General features: G+C 43.4%; 1 protein-coding gene across 1 annotated transcript in view; it reads left to right on the forward strand.

The window, feature by feature from the left end:
• tspan4a (tetraspanin 4a) overlaps positions 1-20,484 on the forward strand; it is a gene marked incomplete at both ends in the record, with an annotated part of 86,548 nt that overhangs the window by 48,663 nt on the left and 17,401 nt on the right. Inside the window, one exon of the mRNA XM_084476700.1 lies at positions 7,924-7,998. Coding sequence (XP_084332826.1) covers positions 7,924-7,998 — 75 coding nt within the window. The remainder of the gene's footprint in view (positions 1-7,923; positions 7,999-20,484) is intronic.

Here is a 20,484-nt window from a genome sequence, read left to right on the forward strand (position 1 = left end):
AGGATATGTCATTCACATATACGGCCCGTCGGGAGAATAGCGGGCTAATAGCGGGCTGTATGTCTATGTGTAAAAGCAGCTATAGAGTCATGGTAGAAGGGAAGGGTTTAATATTTCATTCATGGAACTTTTTACTTTTGTACTTTTGTACTTTTGAGTGTTTCACATTTAGAAAACTTGTCTTTTCAGAAGGAATGATTGAGAAGATTTCTTTAACAATTCAAATAAATTGTTTTTCACCTATGGGTGTGACTGCTTGAGCAGTTACTTTAGCTGATTGCAACACTAGAGTGGCTTCAATTATCGATACTACTACTGTTGACGCAAATCACACATGTCTCCCTTCCGTGTTGGTTTGGCAATCCATTTGACATCTACCCCTATTACTCTTTTTGTGAAATTGTATTCATCTCCATAATAATAATCTCCAAAATTGCTTAAAATAAATAAACCAATATTTCTGGGTCATGTCCTGCAGCTTACTAAGAGATTAGTTCCATTTCACATTAGGAAATAGTGATGTGTATTCACGGGGCCACAGAGTGAAGTATTTGCTTGTGTTTGAGAGCAGCATCTGCTAGTCCTGTATTTTTCTATTTAACATAGTCCCGTAACCTCCCCTGTACTTTTAATGTTCTTAAAGGATGGCCACTGGTGGCAGAACAGCAGATAACCGTTAAGGGGGTGGTAAATGTGAAGAGTGGGGGTTCGAATGATCTACTTTGTGTCATATATTTATACAATGACTTTCTATTTGCCCGGAACAAATGGAATAGCACTATGAGTGCGTACAAGGAACTCTGCAAAGCCACATTGACACACACACACAAACACAGACACACACACATAACCAACTGACAAATACTATATCCATCTTAATCTGCGAGGAAGACGCACCTGAGCAGCTTTTGAACACTTGTTTCCCTTCGCTTCACACACACACACACACACACACACACACACACACACACACACACACACACACACACACACACACACACACACAGCAACAAAGGATCTCCACTCCTGTCTGTTTTGGGCGAGCTTTTGGATAGAACTCCTGCCTCATGGCTTTCAGTTCTTTCTCCACTGTTCCACACCAGGTTTCTTTGGGTCGTCCTCTCTTTCGTTTGCCTTCAGGTGTCCAGTGTAGGGCAGTTCTAGTAATGTTCTTTTCGCATGATGTGTCCAATCCATCTCCAGCGCCTTCTTGGTGGTCTCGGTTTGTCCGAGCAAGTAATTGCTGGTTGTAGGTGGTGTAAGGTCAGAAGATACGTAGGATTTTTCTTGTGTGGAATGCCAAGAGCTTGGAAAGGTCTTTCTGTCATCCATCAGTATTCAGAGCTGTATAGAAAGGTGAAGAGAACACAGCTCTGGTACAATTTGAGTTTGGTGTCGATGCTGTACTTCGTGGACTTCCACACATTGTTCATCATTCTGAATGTGTTTCTTGCCTTGTTGAGTTGACTTTTAATGTCATTGCCTGTTCCTCCATCATATCTTACAGTGCTTCCTAGATATGAAAACTCTTCTGTTGTGGGTACATTTATTCCATTTATTATATATATAGGTGGGGGATTTTGTGTGTTTAAGGTCATCCTATTTGTTGTGCAAATAGTTGGTTGTGTTGGTGGGTACGGGAAACCAGTGCCAAGTCGTCTCCAAAGTCTAGGTCTTCAAGTGTTGTAAATAGTGTCCATTAGTGATGAGCAGATGACTCGCTACCCGGCTCTTTCACCCGTGTCCCTAAAATAACCCAAGAATCATGGATCTTTAGTGACCAATGACTCGAGTCAATTGAATCCTCCCATATTTGGTGAAAAAAATAAAATAAATGCATCAAACACAAACCTCTTGAACCGTTTACAACCCAATTACAACATATAACTCTATATAGTCTGCCAAAAGTTCTATAACTTGCAGCAGCGAGTTCATTTATACCAACAAACGTCAACCGAGGGGACTGAGTGAGTGAGCCACAGACGGTGGATAATTTCCTGCAGAAGCAGCTCTGGTTAGGCGGGCACAAAGGGAATCATGGGCGAGACGGTGAGTTGGGGATTCAACAGACAGACCTGCGACTCAGGAGTCGCGACTCATAAGAGCTTCCTGCACCAGGAGAAATGACCCACACTTCCTCGAGTTATCAGCCCTAATGTAGCTGATTTATTCCAATATTTGACTGGCACAATGCTCTGGGTTTAAAATCCACTCCTTAAATCCTCATCCGTTATTTGACCCGGTTTACTCGGCGAGAATTAATACAGCTTCTTGTAACCTGCTTACTATAACTTGAGTGTGATCCACCGTACGCGAATGTGTTTTTCGTAGGCGGGATCCAGAAGAATCATGAATATTAATGAGGGGATAGCCGGAGATTATCCAATCACGTTGGTTTAAATCCCTGATCCAATCCAAAAAGGCTAAAATCTGTGACGTGACCGCAGGGTAGGGAACTTAAATTGTGATGTATATTAAACTAACGTTAGTCAAACGCATTTCTCTGATTGGGTTAGGGTTAGCAGTCAGCGTGCGAGTTTGACTGACAGGCCGCCTGTCCAATCCTAGCTCTTGAGGCGGGACTTCTTCTGGATTCCGCTTACGATAAACACAGTCGCCCACCGTACAGAGGCGGACGAATGACTGTTGCATGGCTCCGCCTCCTGTGAGCGGTTCAGTAGGACTCGAGTCACTCGGCTGACTCACAGATCCACCGATCCACATGGAGTCGGACGCATGACTCTTGCATGGCGCAGCATGCGCTCGCTTAACGAGTGACTGGCGGGCAGGAGAAGGGCGAGGAGTGGATTTGTTTTTTGTTTGTTGGTTAAAAATGAGTGGCCGAAAGAAGAGCAATGTTTGGTTGCACTTCGAGCAAGAGAACCAAAATCAAGCTGAATGCAAACATTGCAAGAATCTAATTTCCAATCACGGGGGTAGCACATCCAACATGAGGAGGAGGCACTTGAAAACCAAGCAACCCCACTACATTGTTGGAAGACAGTAGAGGAGAGGATCAAGAAGCAGCAGCAGGAAGAACATCGGATACAGATTCAACAGCAACAGTCACAACATCAGCAGCCGGCTCAGATATGACAACAACATCAGCTACAGCAGCAGGTTGTGAGAAGGAGGCCAAGGCAATCAACAATGGGGGCCTTTGTGAGAAGGCCCATCCAACCATTACAACAAGGCAAAGTGGACAAAGAGCTAGTCAAGATGATAGCAAAAGACGTCCAGCCATTTTCAATTGTTGAACATGAGGGATTCAGGGGATGCATCCAGGCACTGGACCCCTCATATGTCCTCCCAAGTAGGCACACAATCTCAAGACGGATGCTGCCAAATCTATATGAAAAGGTCAGAGCAGACCTTAAAGAAATCATTAAGGATGTTCCAGCAATGTGCCTCACCACAGACTTCCGGACCTCCAGTCCACCACAAGCTACATTGCTATTACCTGTCACTATATATTCGTTTTTGAACTGAAGAGTAATTTATTGGATTGTTGTACTATGTCAGAGCACCACACAGCTCAACAGCTGCCTTACAAGTTGGACCAAGTGACGCAGGAGTGGGGGATACAGGACAAAGTTGTCGCTTGTGCCACAGACAATGCCAAAAACATTGTAAAAGCGGTAAAGGATGTGCTCAGGTGGAACCATGTTGGTTGCATTGCACATACTTTAAATCTGGTGCTCAGGCACTCACTAGAGGGGCCTGACATACAATAAGTCAAGGCCATCACAGAGTACATGCGAAAAAGCAGCAAAGCTGCGTGATATACAGAGGCAGATGGGTCAGGCCCAGTTGTGGCTAAAACAAGATGTGGCAACGCGCTGGACTTTGACTTTTTACATGCTCCAGTGCATGTTACAGATTAAAGAGCCCTTGGTCTCAAGACTGCCAATAGTCAATCCACAGCTGCCAACATCAACACTTGAGGAGTGGGAGACTGTAAGGGAGGCCTGTGATGTCCAACCTTTTCAGGAAATGACAGCTGAGATGAGCTCAGAGAGGTATGCACATCATTTTAGGCCTGAGTGAACTGAGTGAATATCTTTAGTAAAAAGTCAGTTCTTTTTGAAAGAACTTTTCAGTAATATATTTTGTAGAAAGCTGCAATTGCATTACAATAGATACTTTATTCAACCCAGAGGGAAATTTAAGGTTTAACCATTGATTATTTTCTCACAGCTTTGTGACAGGCTCAAAAGCAGTTCTTATTGCACGGGGGCTACAAAGATTCATTGCCCATAGACAGCGAACCCCCCCCAAACAGTGCAACAGTGTTGGGTCTGATCAACAGGCCTGCAGCTGAAATGGACAAAAGACTTGCACTGCTTGAAAAGGTCCCCGTACTGGCTGATGGCATATTTTTGGACCCAAAGTTCAAAAAGCATGCCTTTGTCAATGACAGGTATGCAGGTGAGGCTCAGGGTAGAGTGGAGAGGGCAACCACACATGCAGCAGCAACTCCATCATCAGCTGTAGAGAAGAAGAGGTTGAAGTCACCCCAGCTGCTGCAAGCACTCAAAGTGAGCCTGTCTCTGTGGTTTGGGCTGACTTTGAGGAGAGCGTGACACGTTTAAGGCCAAATCTACAGAACCCCCATGCTGAGTCGTTGCTTGAGGTCAATGGTGTTTCTGTCGGCGCAACTGATTCCCCCGCACAGCCGATCCCTTGGAGTGGTGGAAGGTACGGTCACTTGTGTACAAGACAGAGGCGTAGCCACGGGGCCAGGCCCGCCTACTTCCGGGGTCGTCCGTCTTGCCCATCCAATCGGAGGGCTTTCCTTTTTTTAATTTCACCATCCAAAAAAGGCGCACAAGTCAGCACGTCGCTGAGAGTGCAAGAATCGGTCAAATCGCAGACACAGCCGACAGCTCCTCCCCCCCTCCCCTCCTGAACGTTGCAGAGAGAGCCCTTCCACCCACGATACAATGGATTCTTATGTTGTTTTTAATCCAGGAAAGGCCGCCGAGACAGGATCGCTTTTAACTCACTTTATTTGGTAAAGGTTTTGGTCTATTGTCTATCGTCTATGAAATAAAAGGAGAGGAATAGTATATAACACGCGCGGAGCGTCTCTAAGCTTTATAACTACGATACGCCGCCCAAGAGATTCTGTCTTCTCCAAGTTAAGTTGCTGCTTATATAGATAGATGGAGGTAGGCTTCTTCTACAACGTTTGAACTTGCTCACTTCATCTGTGTGTCCGTTGTTGCCCCCTCTTGACTATGTGCAAGTGTTGCAGCTTTACTGCATGTGCTCGGTGCTGCCCCCTTGTGACTATGTGAGGATATTACCTCTTAACTATTATATGCGCTCTGTGCTGTTCCCTGTGGCTATGTGAGAATATTACCTCTTAACTATTGTATGTGCTCAGTGCTGCTCCCTGTGGCTATGTAAGGATATTACGGCTGAAATATGTTATCAAAGCCTTTATTTTTAGCCATGGTATTAAGTAGCTAAAGCTTAATGATGAAGCAAACTAAATTGCTTAATTTTGTGGTCAAACTCCGTCGCATTGAGCAGGAGCAGGATGAAACACAGTCATCAACGTTGCCCTCTCAACCAGAGAGTAATGAGGGCTCTGTCACTGTTGAATCGGAAAGTTCAGATGATATTCTACAGGGTAATTCCACGCCAGTTGTCAGTTTTTTCTTCTTGAGGATCTTTACGATTACACCCTTTGACCAATCGTTTGGTATCCTCTTCCCCTCCCATATGGATGTGAAGAGGGTTTTAGCAATTTTGCCTCTGGGTGTACTTTGAACCGTTCTGCATTCAGGTTGTCTCGCCTGGGGGCTTTTCCATTTTTGAGTAATTTGATGGCTGAAACCATTTATTTTTGTTCTGGTGGTGCACTGTTAACATCAAAGACAGTCTCAGGTTCCTGTATCTCTGCTTCTGCTGTTGGTGGGGGTCTGTTTAGGACCTCGCTGAAGTGTTCTGCCCACCTTGCCTCTACTTCTGCCTCCAATGTAAGAGTTTGCCCTTGTTTGTCAGTGATTGCCATATCTATAGCTCTATGGTACCTACCGCAGACTATTCTGGTGATTTTTACCTTACCTTGCTCTCCCTTGTTTGCTGCTTCTTCTGCCTGGTCTGCAAGACTGTATATATAATTTCTCTTGTTTTTTTCTTGCCATCCTCTTAACTGTTCTGTCGGTTTCCTTATATTGTTGCTTGTATATATCTTTAATCCTTTCTGACTTGGCTTCCATTCATTTCTTCTTAAGGGCTCTCCTATCTGCTATGACTTTCCAGGTGTCTGCTGTAATCAACTCTTTTCTGTTCCTTTGCTTTATTCCCAGGCAGATTGCTATTGGGAGTAAGCGGTTTTGATCTGTTTTAAAGTTGGCATCATCAGGTCCTTTTTGTGTGTTTTTGTGTGTCTGCAAGAGCGGCCTTCACTTTGGGGTCATGTCATTTCTCCACGTCAAAATGTTGCTATCCTGTAATCTTCCGCCCGGCTCTTTTTAATTTTAACGCCAGCACTGCTGTGACTAAGTGATGGTCGCTGCCGACATCAGCTCCTCTCCTGACTCTGACGTCCAAGAGTGATCGTCTCCAAGTGCCATTGACCATTAGATGGTCTGTCTGGTATCTCTTCCATTGGGGGAACACCAGGTGAGTTTGTGGATGTCGCAATGGGGGAGGATGAAAGGGAGTACAAATGTGCTGCCGCCGTGGGTTAGTGTCCCCCTTCCACTCAGTGCATCGTTTTGCAGCACGCCCCCCCCCCCCCTGCTAACCTTCGTGTCTTGTTCAAACAGGGCTGAGCCATGGATCCCTCGAGGGAAAACGACATGGCTGCCTGGTGCAGCCTTGTGATGTGGTTCCCCTTCAGTTCTACTGTAAGGAAAGGTCTTGCAAACCGGGCTTTGATGTGTCTTAATTAGGGCTGGGCAACGGTTAAAAGTTTTAATCCTCAGATGGAGGTGAGAGCTTTGTTTAACTATATAGCTGTATGTTATATCCAGAAAGGGTACACCCTCCTTAACACTAGCTAATCTAATTCTGCTTCTCTGGTTTCTTATGAGGCTTTACTATGTTCCATGTTCCAAGAGCTACAAATCCCAGGTCCAGATCCCCCCCATAACTGCTTGGTGCTTCAATACGCCATGTGCAGAATCATGCCTGCATCTTGCTGACTGGTGCAGAAACTAAACCAAAACCTCTCAATTTTTTCTCGGACCCACAGCCCCCCGCACAGTTCATTCATCCAAACTGGACACGGAATGTCCAGTTTTTTCTTATTTTATTGCTCTTAAAATGCTGTCACCTATCTCTCGGAAGCAGACGAGCCATTGATTGCGAGCGACAGACCGTCCTGGTCGGGGCCTTGATAGATGAGCTCGTAACTCTTTTGAACGCTTGTGTGGCAGCATTGGGCGGGGGAAAGATGTATTGCCCATCAAGCAAGTCGTCCAGCCCACCACAGAGCCTTTGCATTGGAACAGTGTGTGTGTGTGTGTGTGTGTGTGTGTGTGGGTACTCACGCGGTGCAGTGCGTGTGTGAGATACGGCCCCTTTAGCAAATATAGTGAATAGTGTGATACGGTGAATCACATAAACTGACCTGTCCCAGTGGGTATGGATTCCTCTGGCCGCAGCCTCGGCTTTACACTTGGCACTTGGAAATATTGGGTTGGAACGATCTCTTACTCGCTTGCACACAGACACACGCACGCACAGGGACAAATATAATTATACATACACACACACACGCACACACACATTTCTAAACACATATCTACAAACACATACACACATGCACGCACACAAACATGCACACACACACACAATTTTCTTCTCCTTAGACACCGGGTGACTCTGGCGCTCGCCAGAAAACAAAAGAAGTCAAGACAAACAACCTTCTCACTGGTTGTGTTCTCTCTCTTTGTGTCCCCACAGTTCTTCCTCCTGCTGCTCCTCATCTTCCTCCTGGAGATCCTTTTCATCATGCTTTTCTTCATCCATCAAGACCAGGTAAGCCACCGTGCGTGCTGATCCATATGGGTCTGTTTTCACAACCATATCAGTCAGATGTCATTTCACCGCCTGTGGATCAGACTCATGAAAGGTTTTGACTTATCTGTGTGTTTACCCAAATAATTAATTGAGAAGGTTACGGTCTTGTTTGTCACTTTGATCGAGTGTGTGTGTGCCAGTAGCACGGCGTGTAGGCTGCTAACAGCATAGCTGCTTCATGAATGTGTCAATAGATTTCTGTTACTCTGTTGGATGTGTTCATGTTGTAAGATAAATATTAGGGGTGTGCATCTCTCCAATAAAAGACGATTCGATGCGTATCTCGATACATGGGGTACGATACGATTCAGGAACGATCAATTTTTAAAATGGAACGATTCGATTCAGTTAGATTCAGAAGGATTTCGATTCGATTCGATGTGGCACGGCTCAATTCGAGAGGGTATGATGCAATGGATTTCTTGTTGAAAGTAGTATTAACTTGTAAATGTGGCATTTCCTTCAAAAAGATTTATCAAAGACTAGAGAAGAAGTGTATTTGTTAGGGGTGTGCATCTCTCCAATAAAAGACGATTCGATGTGTATCTCGATACATGGGGTACGATACGATTCAGGAACGATACATTTTTAAAATGGAACGATTCGATTCAGTTCGATTCAGAAGATTTGCATCTTTTAAATCAAAATCGATTTTCCGATTCAAATCGTTTTTTGTTACACCCCTAATAAATATATATCTGTGTGTGTGGCTGTATGTATCGGCGTGTGTGTGTGTGTGTGTGTGTGTGTGTGTATGGGGGAGGATAGTTGGTGACACATGGTTAGACAACTTTTCCTTGTTTTGTAATCATTTGTTTAATTGTGCTTAGTCCTGCTTACAAGTCACACGGTTAAAATTATCTCCACATCTCAGCTTTTACATTTTTGTTCAAGTGTAAATAAATAAAAAAAACGGGGGTGGGGCAGAGCTTCATCTATCTTAATCTATATTAAGAGGTGTGTGTGTGTGTGTGTGTGTGTGTGTGTGTGTATGTGTGTGTGTGTGTGTGTGTGTGTGTTGATGATGCGGGGGGAGGTTTTCCTGTGGTCATAAACAGATGGCATAATGGCAGGGTAACAGCTCCCCACTGGACTATTTCCTTTGCCCGGTTTAGGGGCTCTCTACAATTGACAGTTTTTGCCAATTGCTTGAACACAATAGACACATGCTTAGACTAAAGTAACACAACTTTGAAGTTTTTGTTATTGTACCTTAAACACGTGTAACCATACCTTAAACAAAAGTGCTGCTTTGCACACACGCTCCTTTCTGCAACACACTTGCTCCTGCACACTACACACTATTTCATACATAATACACTTTGTTCAAAAATGAAATCTCAGTGTACCATTGAGAAAACACATCTATTCAAAATACAAAACACATTGGGTAATTGAAAATACTTAAATACACACCTGAAAACAGGTGAATAAGGTAAATAAGGAACTTTAGTGTCGGCAAGATTTGTTGTCCCCCCAATTACTTTCACAATCATGACTCATGTGGTCCCATAAAGCACGGCCTCACTAGGCTTTGTTCAATCCCCCCTTCGCACACACTTTCTCCAAAGTTAACAACAATGACTAACTATCCAGGATCCCTGAAACTTATAATGAAGGTTAATAGCGTTACTAGATGCTGCTGATATCTGACCACAGTGTGCTCAGTGTTTGTGATGGCTATTGCAAGAAAAGCTGATGCTGTGTTTGACCAGGGTTGTGGTTTTAACAGCAGTCATTTATAAAGACAAGGCCACTGTCAGTTGTCTTTTTCTGAGTGATGAAATTCCCAATGAAAGAACTAAAACCAACAATCTCTTTCCTCTCACCCATGATAGTTGTCATTCTGGTTGAATCTTACCATCCGTGCCATTATTCACCTTGTTGTCTCACAATCCAAGCGGCCGTTCTTTTGCCTAATCATTAGGATGTCTTGCTATGATGTTCAAATAGTAACTTTTAGAAAAAAAATGTTTTTATGGATTCAGTGGTACATGCAAACTATCTATGTGTAGGGCACCAGAGGTAAACACCATTTCTGCCGTTAACTGGCAATAACACTACATTGCCAGGGCTCGACAGTGCGAGCGTTTCAGTCGCATTTGCGACAAAAAAATAGATGTGTGCGAAATGTAAAATGTATTTAGGAGCACGTGTGCGAATAAAAAGTGTTACAAAATTCAGCCCAAGCTAGGGTTGCGGGATGTCCCCTAAATTGGCAGGTGACGTCGTGACGATATTTACAGTAAAACATCACGATGGACGATGATGAAGGGGGGTGGCGGGAGAGTTGAAACAATGGCGTTGGTTGCTAAAAAGGGTAGGCCAGCTACTACTTCGCTTTTATGGTATTTTTTGGATTTAGACCTGATGAGAGTGGACAGCCAAGGGACACGACTGACGTTGTGTGCAAGATCTGCTCATGTGTGATCCGTGCAATAGACTGGCAGACGACCGATCTATATGACTACTTTATGCGCCTCGCAGAAGTTAATAGAAATGATGATAAATAAAATATCACAGAGCATAGAGCAGGAAACATTTCCAATGTCTCATGACAATTTACAATCTGCAAAATGTGTCTTCGTTGGCCGACTTTCTTTTTTTAGTTAGGATATTGATGCTGCGCGCCTCCTATTTGCGACGGAATTTGTTTAAGATATAAAACCATTTAATTTAACACACACGCACTAAAACAGATATTTTCGTTTTTAAATAAATATTTGGAAACTAAAATTCATGTATTCCGCAGCGTGCCTCTCTGGCATTGAGCGGGTCTACAGGATTGCACTCTGCACAACCCAGTCAGTAAAAAAAGTGAACAGTCTCGGTCACGTAGGCCTACGCCTCCGTAGTCGACGCTGTCCAAGCGTCGGTGGTGAAGGCAACTTTCTCCGTTAAGGACAGGATCTCATGGAGCGAGGCTGCTGCTTCGCTGTACATTTTCTCCAGCCGCACAGTTATAGTTTGGCGACATGGCACCGTGTGATCTGCCTCGAGAAATGCGATCAGATCGCGGTAGTCACGTCGCATCACGTCGCTCGCTATAAATAGCATATATATGCATTAATTATAATTATATTCTTAATTTAATTTACAGAGCAATCCCTGCAACGTTTCTAGGTTAACTATAGAAGAGACTATAGGAGGATTAGTGTGTGTCTGACGGGGGGGGGGGCGGGTGGGCGGGGGGGGGCATCACGATGGTGGCTCTCCATCGTGATGCCGGTCAGCCGTCACGATGGCCGATGACATCGTCCTTCGGCACAGCCCTAGTGCAGATCATGCTGGTTGCTCCCCATTTCAGCCGCCCAGTGTGCAGTGGGGGAGCCAGAGGGGTGGCCGGGGTGGCACTACTGGCCACCCCTGGAACCTGATTGGCCACCCCAGGTGCCACCCCTACCGCCTTCGACCCCGCGTTCGTCTGGCTCCGCCACTGCCCAGTGTGAAAGGCTTTTCTGCCCAAAACCGCATCGAGAATTCAACACAAAGCTGCCTTGGAGTGTCCACAGCTGAAGACTTGATGCGGATCAGCTCTGAGGGGCTGGCTGAGCTCAAGGCAGCCCAGGAGACCTGCTTACAAGAGCTGCTGGACCAGTGATGTCCTTTGTGTCTAAACCAGGGGTGGCCAAACTTTTTTGCTCGTGGGCCGCATACAGCAAAAATGAGAACGTCAGGGGGCAATATAAAATCAAGATCGCCAGTTTTCAACCAGTTAAAACTGAAAGAGCAACATGTGTTTGTAGACCAGAAAACCCCTTTGATTGCCAAAGCATTCTATAATACTATAGTACTCAATCCTATTATTCCAATTGTTTAATTGTTGAGATCTATGAGCAATCTTTTAACTGTCTGAGTAAAATGTACATAGAAGAATGGGCCACATTACATTTTATGTAGAGATTTCATGGCGGGCCACTTAAAAGAGACCAACAGCCCGCATTTGGCCCCCGGGCCTTAGTTTGGCCACCCCTGGTCTAAACGGACTGAACAGACTTTTGTTTGGCGTTTAGAACTAAGAAGAACTACTTTATTATAGACGTGTTCATACCGTTCATACCGTCTATACAGTTCAAGTATAAATAATTACATAATTATTAACTAAATACATACTTATTAAATAATAAAACAGTTTGAAGCAGAGCACATGTGCTCCTTGGGAAAAAAGTAAGCATCAAGCCCTGATTGCCTTGGGTAGTTTCATAGGGGAGATGTTGGCAATGAAGATAAACACATAAACACATAAACATGCACAATCAGGGCATTGACATTGGAAGTGCTGCTAAAACTAACTGGTCAAATCTTCATGAATTAATAATGTGGGTTTACCTTTTAAGTGGGTCCCATTGATGTTGCATGGGAGTTCACTTTCTATAGCATCATCATACTCAACATTAGCATATGAAGGCAATTAAATCCACTTTCTATTCACTTTGAGCTTCAAACACGACAGCTTTTGGGTCAATGCTTTGATCTCAATCTCAATCCAAGGCCATTTACAATGTGTAGGTTTTGAGGTATAGCAGGCGCATCATTGATACAAATACATAGAAATGCTGCCACCAGAAGCCGTACAATTAATTGTAATTCATGGCGATGCTCACTCTTAGTGTAGTCCAAGAAGTAGTAGAAGTAGTAGAACTATTTGTATTGTCTTATTCATGGCCACCAAAAAAATGGACTGTTTCCTCAGGGAGCCAAGAAAAATGCCTTCCCTCTTTGCAATGTCTGTATAAATTTAAGTAGTAATGCAGAAGTATACTTGACATATATATATATTTTTTACTTTTTATTGATTTATCTATCTGCCACAGGGGCACTTGGCCCTATGTGTAGCGTACACTATATTGCTTTGTAGCCATTTGTCACAGCAATCCTAATACTGGCATGATTATTGTGTCGCCTGCTGTGCAGTATTTAATTGCCATGTGTCTTTGTTGTGTAATCCTACGAGTGTGTCTGGATTGGTGCAGTTCCAGCCAAACCACTCACTCCTTTATTTTATGGATGTAATCTCGTAGGCCCTTACCTTTGTCTCTCTATCTGCATTGGCTGATGTTCAGAGCATTCACATTTGCATCATTCAGGTTCTGAATTATTCAGTTTCATCAGGATCTGCTCCTGTTGTGGATAAAACCCACAATCTAACAAAATGCGAGAGGTCGAGAAGGACTAGGTTTGAAAGATTGATGCTTTATAACAACTTGCATAAAGTAGTAACAAAACCCGAGTTGGTTTGCAAAGTCTTCAGGCCCCGAGTTATATCCCCCCTGCTGTGGGCAGATGGGAGTTTTAACTAACAGCTAACTGCTTTGAAGCAGGAGCGCACAAACCAATCAAAACAGAAAACAGACAGGGCTAACTGAAGCCGGAGCACACGGTCAATTTCTGCATGCAAGCATTCCTAAGGGAAGTTTTTAAAATAAAACGCTCAATTAACAAGAAAAGTGATGCTGAGATATCTTTCTGAAGCTAGCGAGCTAGCTACTGCTTGTCCTAGAGCTAGCAAGTTCTAGCTAGATGAATATCAAGCTAGTACTGCATGTCCTTGGGCTAGCAAGTTCTAGCTAGAACTAGCATTCTCGGTCTGATTTGATGTGCAAGACAAAGCTGTTTAAGTTTAACTACTTGATTGCATGAATTTAAAATGTCAAGGGATATTGCTATGGGGTACGTGTCATTATGGCACAATGTACGTTAATCTCACCACAATACTAATGCTGAGATATTATCCAAGCTAGGGATATCTAGTAGCCTGATTTGATGTGCAAGGCAGAGCTGTCAGTTGTTTAGTCTCTCCTGGTCCTATAGGGCTTAAGTAATGTTCTTCTGCTCTCAGGGCTGAGTAGCCTAAATCATAGTTTGTCTGGGGGCAGTTTAGTCTCTCCAGGTCCCAGGGCTGAGGTAACATTCTCCTGCCTTCAGAACAGAGTAGCCTACTTTTTTTCCCCCCCCCCAGATTGATGTTGTCAGAGGGCAAGTGAATGTCTCCTAAATAAAACACAGCTGACATAAGAACATTATATAAATAGTTTTTTTTTTTTTCGAAAAAGCTACCTAAGAATGGAAGTTTTAACTTAGAGCTTGGGAATTAGGTGGATAGGCAGTGTTTGCAGAGTTTCAACCTCCCAGAAATTGCCTTTACAGTCTAACGCTTTATTTGAAAAAAGACAGATTTGCCATTGACATGTATTTATCATCAAGGTTCCTCTGGCCATTTCTCCAAATCGAATTATGTCAAGTGTTTTTGTAGAGGAATGTGTAGCTCTGGGTGATGACATGAGCTACCTGGCCAGCACGTTTATCCCCCATCATAAACAATGCACAGGCCTGTCTGGAGGAGTTATGGGATACATGAAGCCATACGGCAGAAAATTGCAGGTACTTTTCTTTGTGTACCAGATCAGAGATGAGGTTTGTGTACCAAGGAGAAATGAGGCAACTCCCCCAGTGCACAAAGGCAATGAACTGTATTGTAATTCTTCTCACACATTCCTTCTCTCTCCCTCTTTTAATTCTTCTTTCAGCTATCATCTTAAACCATCTCATGTACTAGTGGTGGCTCGTTCGCGAACGAATCAGTTCGAACGAACGACTCTTTAAAACGAACAAACCGACCTGATTCGCCGCTCTCGTTCGTCGTCGTTCGTCTCGTTCGTTCGCCGAGACTCGACTCCCAGCTCCACCCACTAGTCGCTGAGTCGCGAGTCGCCGTTCGTTCACTGACTGTGTTTAGCGGTGAAGACTCGAGGACTGAGAACGTGCATTCGCGATTCGTTGGAACGAGAACGAGGGAGGAGCCGAGTCTGCCCGACTCAGTGACTGAGAATCATGATTCACCGCTACCGGAAATGCGAACGAACGAACGAACGAATGAACGACTCTTCTTGGCGAACTGACCGACGCGAACTGATTCATTCAAACGAATCATGAAATCCACCACTATCATGTACTCCTCTCATATACATTTTGAAATATTAATATAATCCCCTATGGTAGAGTTCCCTCTGCTTTCCTTAACCTCTTAGACTGAAAATAAGCTTCATAATGCTTCTTAATCTTTATCATAATGCCCCCAATATACTATAACATTTACTATATATTTGCTGGAGGACTCGGGGACACCTCAGGACAATGGAGGCTAACTGGGCTGAATACGACCTGGCCAGTCATGGCCTGGGCCCAAATTTATTGAAGGGCACATTTTCCCTCATTGATGCTTGTCTGGCGTAACAGATCAAGTTGGTTAAGAAATAATGTATGTATGTAATCAGTAAAATCTGTAAAGTAAAAATACAGAAATATAAATATTTGTGTAGTTATTGTTATTTGTTTCCTATTTCAGCACCCCTAACAAGCAATCTAAAGGATTTGAAGCAATCCTGAGATTTCATTTGAGACCAACATTGTGCTTTTACTCACAGGGGTTCTTGTTTTATTACAATATGGATTCTAGGTAGCAGACGGTGTTTTTTTTTTAATTTTCTGAGATAAACATATGGACAGTAGTTCAAAGTTCAGCGATATACCGGTAGTAAGAGTACCCCTCGATTTTCCCATGAGACCCCTGAAAGTCTCAAATTTTGTCCAAAAAGAATTAAATTATTTTTTTTAAATGTCACTAACGGTCACTTAAATGTTTTAAGCTCACAATGTCCAGTATTTAGAATTCAAAACATTTATTCACAAATAGGTTCTATATTTTTTTTTACCAAGCGGAGCCAGCCAGTCCTGTGCACGTATGCAAATGAGCCATGTGCGCCAAACAGAAGAAAGACGTAATGTTGAGAAGTCATACTAAAAACGGATAGCAAGCGAAAGCTAAACCAGAGTGTATAACTCACACACTTTGGGTCTATTCCAACTTAAGTTAAGAGGCTAGTTTTTAAATCTTTGCAGTGACTGAATTTTGATGATAGAAATGGTTGTTGTGCGTAAGATGCGACTGTGTCCTTTCCGGCTTCGGCATACTGCATGGTAATGAAGTAGGCCATGTGGTTGGCAGCCTTGGAGTTGGAGAAGTTGGAGTGATTGTGTACGTGCGTGCGCGAGAGAGAGTGTACACCAGTGTCTGTCAGCCATGCGCGCAGATGGCACTGGGGACGGGGGGGGGGATATGTCCCCCTCAGATTCATAGTGACCCCCCCACTCTGTCCCTACATAATGCGACAAACACCGCCGGTAAAACGGAGGATTAATGTTCCGTTAGTTAGACTCATTTACATGCAGCGCGCATTGAGAGCCCGGCGTTTGTGTCTGGGAGCACTCAACCTTGAGGTTACGTTGTTCCGGGCTCCAAGTTCCGACTTTCAGTGTAAATCGAACACACCATAAGGCACGACTCTCACTCCCCAGGGTCCTAAAGAGGAACCTGTTGCGGTGATCATTATTGTCTACTATGACAGAGCGGGTGCTTCAACGAAGAAACAAAATGAAGAAGCAAAAAACAAAAAAAAGACTCAATGGCATTGCTGTGTGCCATATTCACCGAGAGAGGCTTGACAGACTGGACAGACAAGAAGTTGCCCAGCAGTATGTTCAGGGTAATGAAAGGAGGAGAGATGTTTTTGGGTCCTTCAGGGAGTCTGCTAGACATATATTATTATATATAATAATATATAGATTATATACAGTATATATATATTACATTATATATAGACATATTGGACAGCAAATTTGTTTGGCTTTTTTTTCATTTATGTAAATAAATGTTGTTGTTTACACTTCTGAGTGTATACACAAATGTTTAAATAAAACATATTTTGCCCAGGGCATGAAGTTTTTGTGGATGATTGGCATTCAAGACAACTAACAGTTTCATCATATATGGCTAGTGTTGATCAAGTAGGCCTTTGTTTAACAATGTTCACTGTTGTTTATCCGTGATTTCAAATAAGAATTCTCCAATGGCTTTTTAGTGCAAACTATTGGCCCGTAGGCTATTACGAAAGTAACTACTTGAGCGCTAGTTAAAGTTATTGAGTTGAAATCATTTGCTGACAGCTTGGTCCCCCCCAGTTCTAAAATCCCATCTGCGCCCCTGCTGTCAGTATCCGCCGTGGTTGGATGAATGTGCTCAATGATGTATCTCCATCTGATCGTATTTGCTGGAGATGGATGGTTAAATAATGTCACACCATGATCGGTCATACTGCAGGCTCTCATTTGCAAGTGCACTGATTGCGTGCCAGTCTCCGATAGGCTATACCTGGCATTTATTCAGTTGATTGCTCTTCTAAGTGCGCCGCCAGATTGGTGCCAATTATTGTCGTATTTGCATTGCAATGCACAAGTTTGCCTTATTTTTGAAAGAGATATGTAGGTTAGTTGAGACAATATCCCCACACCGGTATATTATATTGCGGGGACCGTGGGCGTGGTCGCCGTGTTCCAGGTGCCGCAAATCATACTGGGACGATTCTTTTAGGACATTTTAGTTTGTAGCCCAACACCATGATTGAGAGTGTGGTTCGTGTTGGGCAGGTGTGCCGTGTTTTCTGTATTATAGTGTGTGTTAATAAAGACAACTGCCGTTGCCGAGCGGTGTATGGGGCGCGGGAGTTGATTGACTGCTTGACCTGGGCTCCCCAGTCTCGTCCTTCCCGTGCAGCTCGCCACAATATGTTATTTTGATGTTGCCTTGCGGAGGACTGCCCATTTCTCAGACGCCTCATTTTTCCTTTATTTCGAAAAAAATAAACCCTCTGCTCGACATCCCATTGTTCCGACCATATAGGATTTTGTGGATCACCTCCTATAATCTAAGATCTGAATCATCAAGCCGGGGCTAAGATTGAGTGAGCGCCACAATTGGACCTCAACAGTGGCGCTCACTTCACATAATCTGAACGAGTTCACGTTCAAGTTCTTTATTTGCAAATGGGTTGTGTTCAGTTCAAAGTTCACAGAAAAATGAACATTCTTTTGAACTCGTTCATGCACACCACTGACAGTCACATTTAAATGTGCCAGATATTTGTCATTTCTTATTGATCTACTTTGACCGATTCATAACACCAACATAAGCTATGTTTTTTTTCCCAAAACTTCATACAACTTGTATAATTATCAATATTTCATTTACCTTATCAACTCACAGCTACCGAGCAAATTCATCAATCAAGACAGACGCTTTCACATGCAAACAATGACACCTCCAATGTGAAAACGGTGCAATACAGAAGAGCAGGACAGTGGTTACACGTTAAGGCCCAACTGCCCGTACCCCAAAATCTCAACCCTACCCCTACGAAATGGGATGACAACCCTTCAAGACCCCTACGTTATTAGTAGTCGTTGAAGTCGTTGATCTTTATTTATTTATTTTTGGATCTTTTGATACAATATCTGTCTCTGGAATTGCACTGTATAGTTTGAATGTCTTAGGAATGCAACCTTACCCGCATGGGAAAACACGTGGTATGATTAGATAAGAATATTATTCACGCTCACAATCTGTTAGAAACTGCAATATTGAACTTTATTTTGGATCAAACATTATACAAGATCAACATAATATATAAAACCAGGATAAACATATAACTTGAAGTGAGGTAGTATGCCATCAATGTAAAAAAGAAACATACAAACAAGAACCTGTGATATAATGGAACTAATATTGCACATTACAAAAAGGCATTAAGGCAATCACATTTTATCAATCACTTTTTCAAAGGGGCCCAAAAAACGGTGGGTTTTAAACCATCAGTGGGTGGGTCATCTTTCTTTCTTCCTAGGGGTTGGGGGCTACAGAAGAGGTGCCTGAGGTGGAGGGCTGGCCTCAGTACTACCTCCGTCGAGGTTCCAAGCGAGCGGAGTAGGTACTTTTGTGTGACGTAAACAAAGGCTGCTGGTAACTGATTGGCCAGTGGCTGTAAATGGGAATAATCACTCAAAGTTAAGTTGTGTCCGGCGTGGTTGGAGTCCACGGACCCGCTCCCGAGGGGGACACTGATCAGCGTTTCGCCGTGTGTGTCGCTCCTTTCCCGGGGCTAGAGTCACGCCTCGTACCCACTGTACACGTCCGTCGACGGATCTCATTGACTTTACATGGGACGCTCTCGAAATGCATTGTGGGTCCCGTCCGTCAAATCGGCTCCGTCTCTTGCGTCCAAAAGTTGAGAAAAGTTTAACTTTTCAGGCAGCGACGGATCCGTTGGCCAATCAGATCGCGTTATACGCACGTTACACGCAGATCGTGTTTTACCCCATGAGTCGGACACGCCCACTCTCTTCCGTCGACGGACGTGTACAGTGGGTATGAGGCGTTAACAACACCAGTGCCCCGCCTTGACTACGAATGTTTTAAAAAATATATATATATTTATTTTTTATTTTTTATTTGTTATTATTACTATGCATAAACAAAGTACAAAACTCTCGTAGGGAGAGAAAACATACTTCCATCAGGTACAAAAAATATAGATAAATAATGCATTGGTAATACTGTTAACAACAATATTCGTGCCAATATAGCTTTTTGAATGGAATTGAAACGGAGGCATCTGGTGGTTGTATATACAGCCACGAGCATGCACGAATGCTTCTTGTCAGCTGTGCCACAAATAAGAAGATCCATTTGTATACAAATAAACAGTTGTTTATTTCATTAGTGCGGATTGGCATCTTTGAGCAAAATACCCCCAAAACTTTCGCCTCACTCTGGGCAGCGATCACCTTGCCTAAGACGTTTCCTGGGGGAAACACTGCATCTGAAGTGCAGTTAACATTTCCACATCAGGAGACATGCGATTATACAAGCCTAACCCCTTTCCTGCTTCACATGAACAAATGAATGCATATGAATTAAACAAAGTGTGGCTGATTGCTATAGATGTAAGCATACATTAGTGAAAATTGAGCTATCTGGCTATGAGCAAAACTGAATATTTGATTATATTTTGAATTATTGAATTATGGGACACAAGCAGCAGGGAATATATGGCACTTGGCAGAGCTTGAAAGTTATGACCATTCCCAAACCGAATGAAAGAATCATGGAAAGGGATGCTGTGCCTGAAGCCGGTCGCACCCAAGGAGACGAGCAATGAGCGATGTGTCGCGCAGCATCGCATCGTGCAGTAGAAAGGACAGCCCGCATAGGAAGAATCCATTTTAGGTCTTGTTCTGTGTTTAAGGTGATGGATGCCAATGGATTGCGCTGCTAGTGCCACCTTGTCCAATTGTTTTATACCTGTTACTAGCTCGGCTATTCAGTTCTTTCTGCCCTGTTTCTGCCTGCCTGCTAGTCCCCCTAATCTGGAATTACCTACAGTTTTGAACTTTTGCATCAGCGACCTTGTGCCCTTTTTGTTTTTTTGCTTTTCCTCCTGTTAAGCAGGAGTTGATTGTTGTTAACGCTTGAGCTGATGCCTTGCTCAGCGTCAAATAAATATTTTTAAACTTCCCTCTGCTTTTGGGTTCAGATTTCACGTATACCTGAAA

The sequence above is a fragment of the Micromesistius poutassou genome (genome assembly GCF_964030765.1).
Source record: "Micromesistius poutassou genome assembly, chromosome: 12".
Lineage (NCBI taxonomy): Eukaryota > Metazoa > Chordata > Actinopteri > Gadiformes > Gadidae > Micromesistius > Micromesistius poutassou.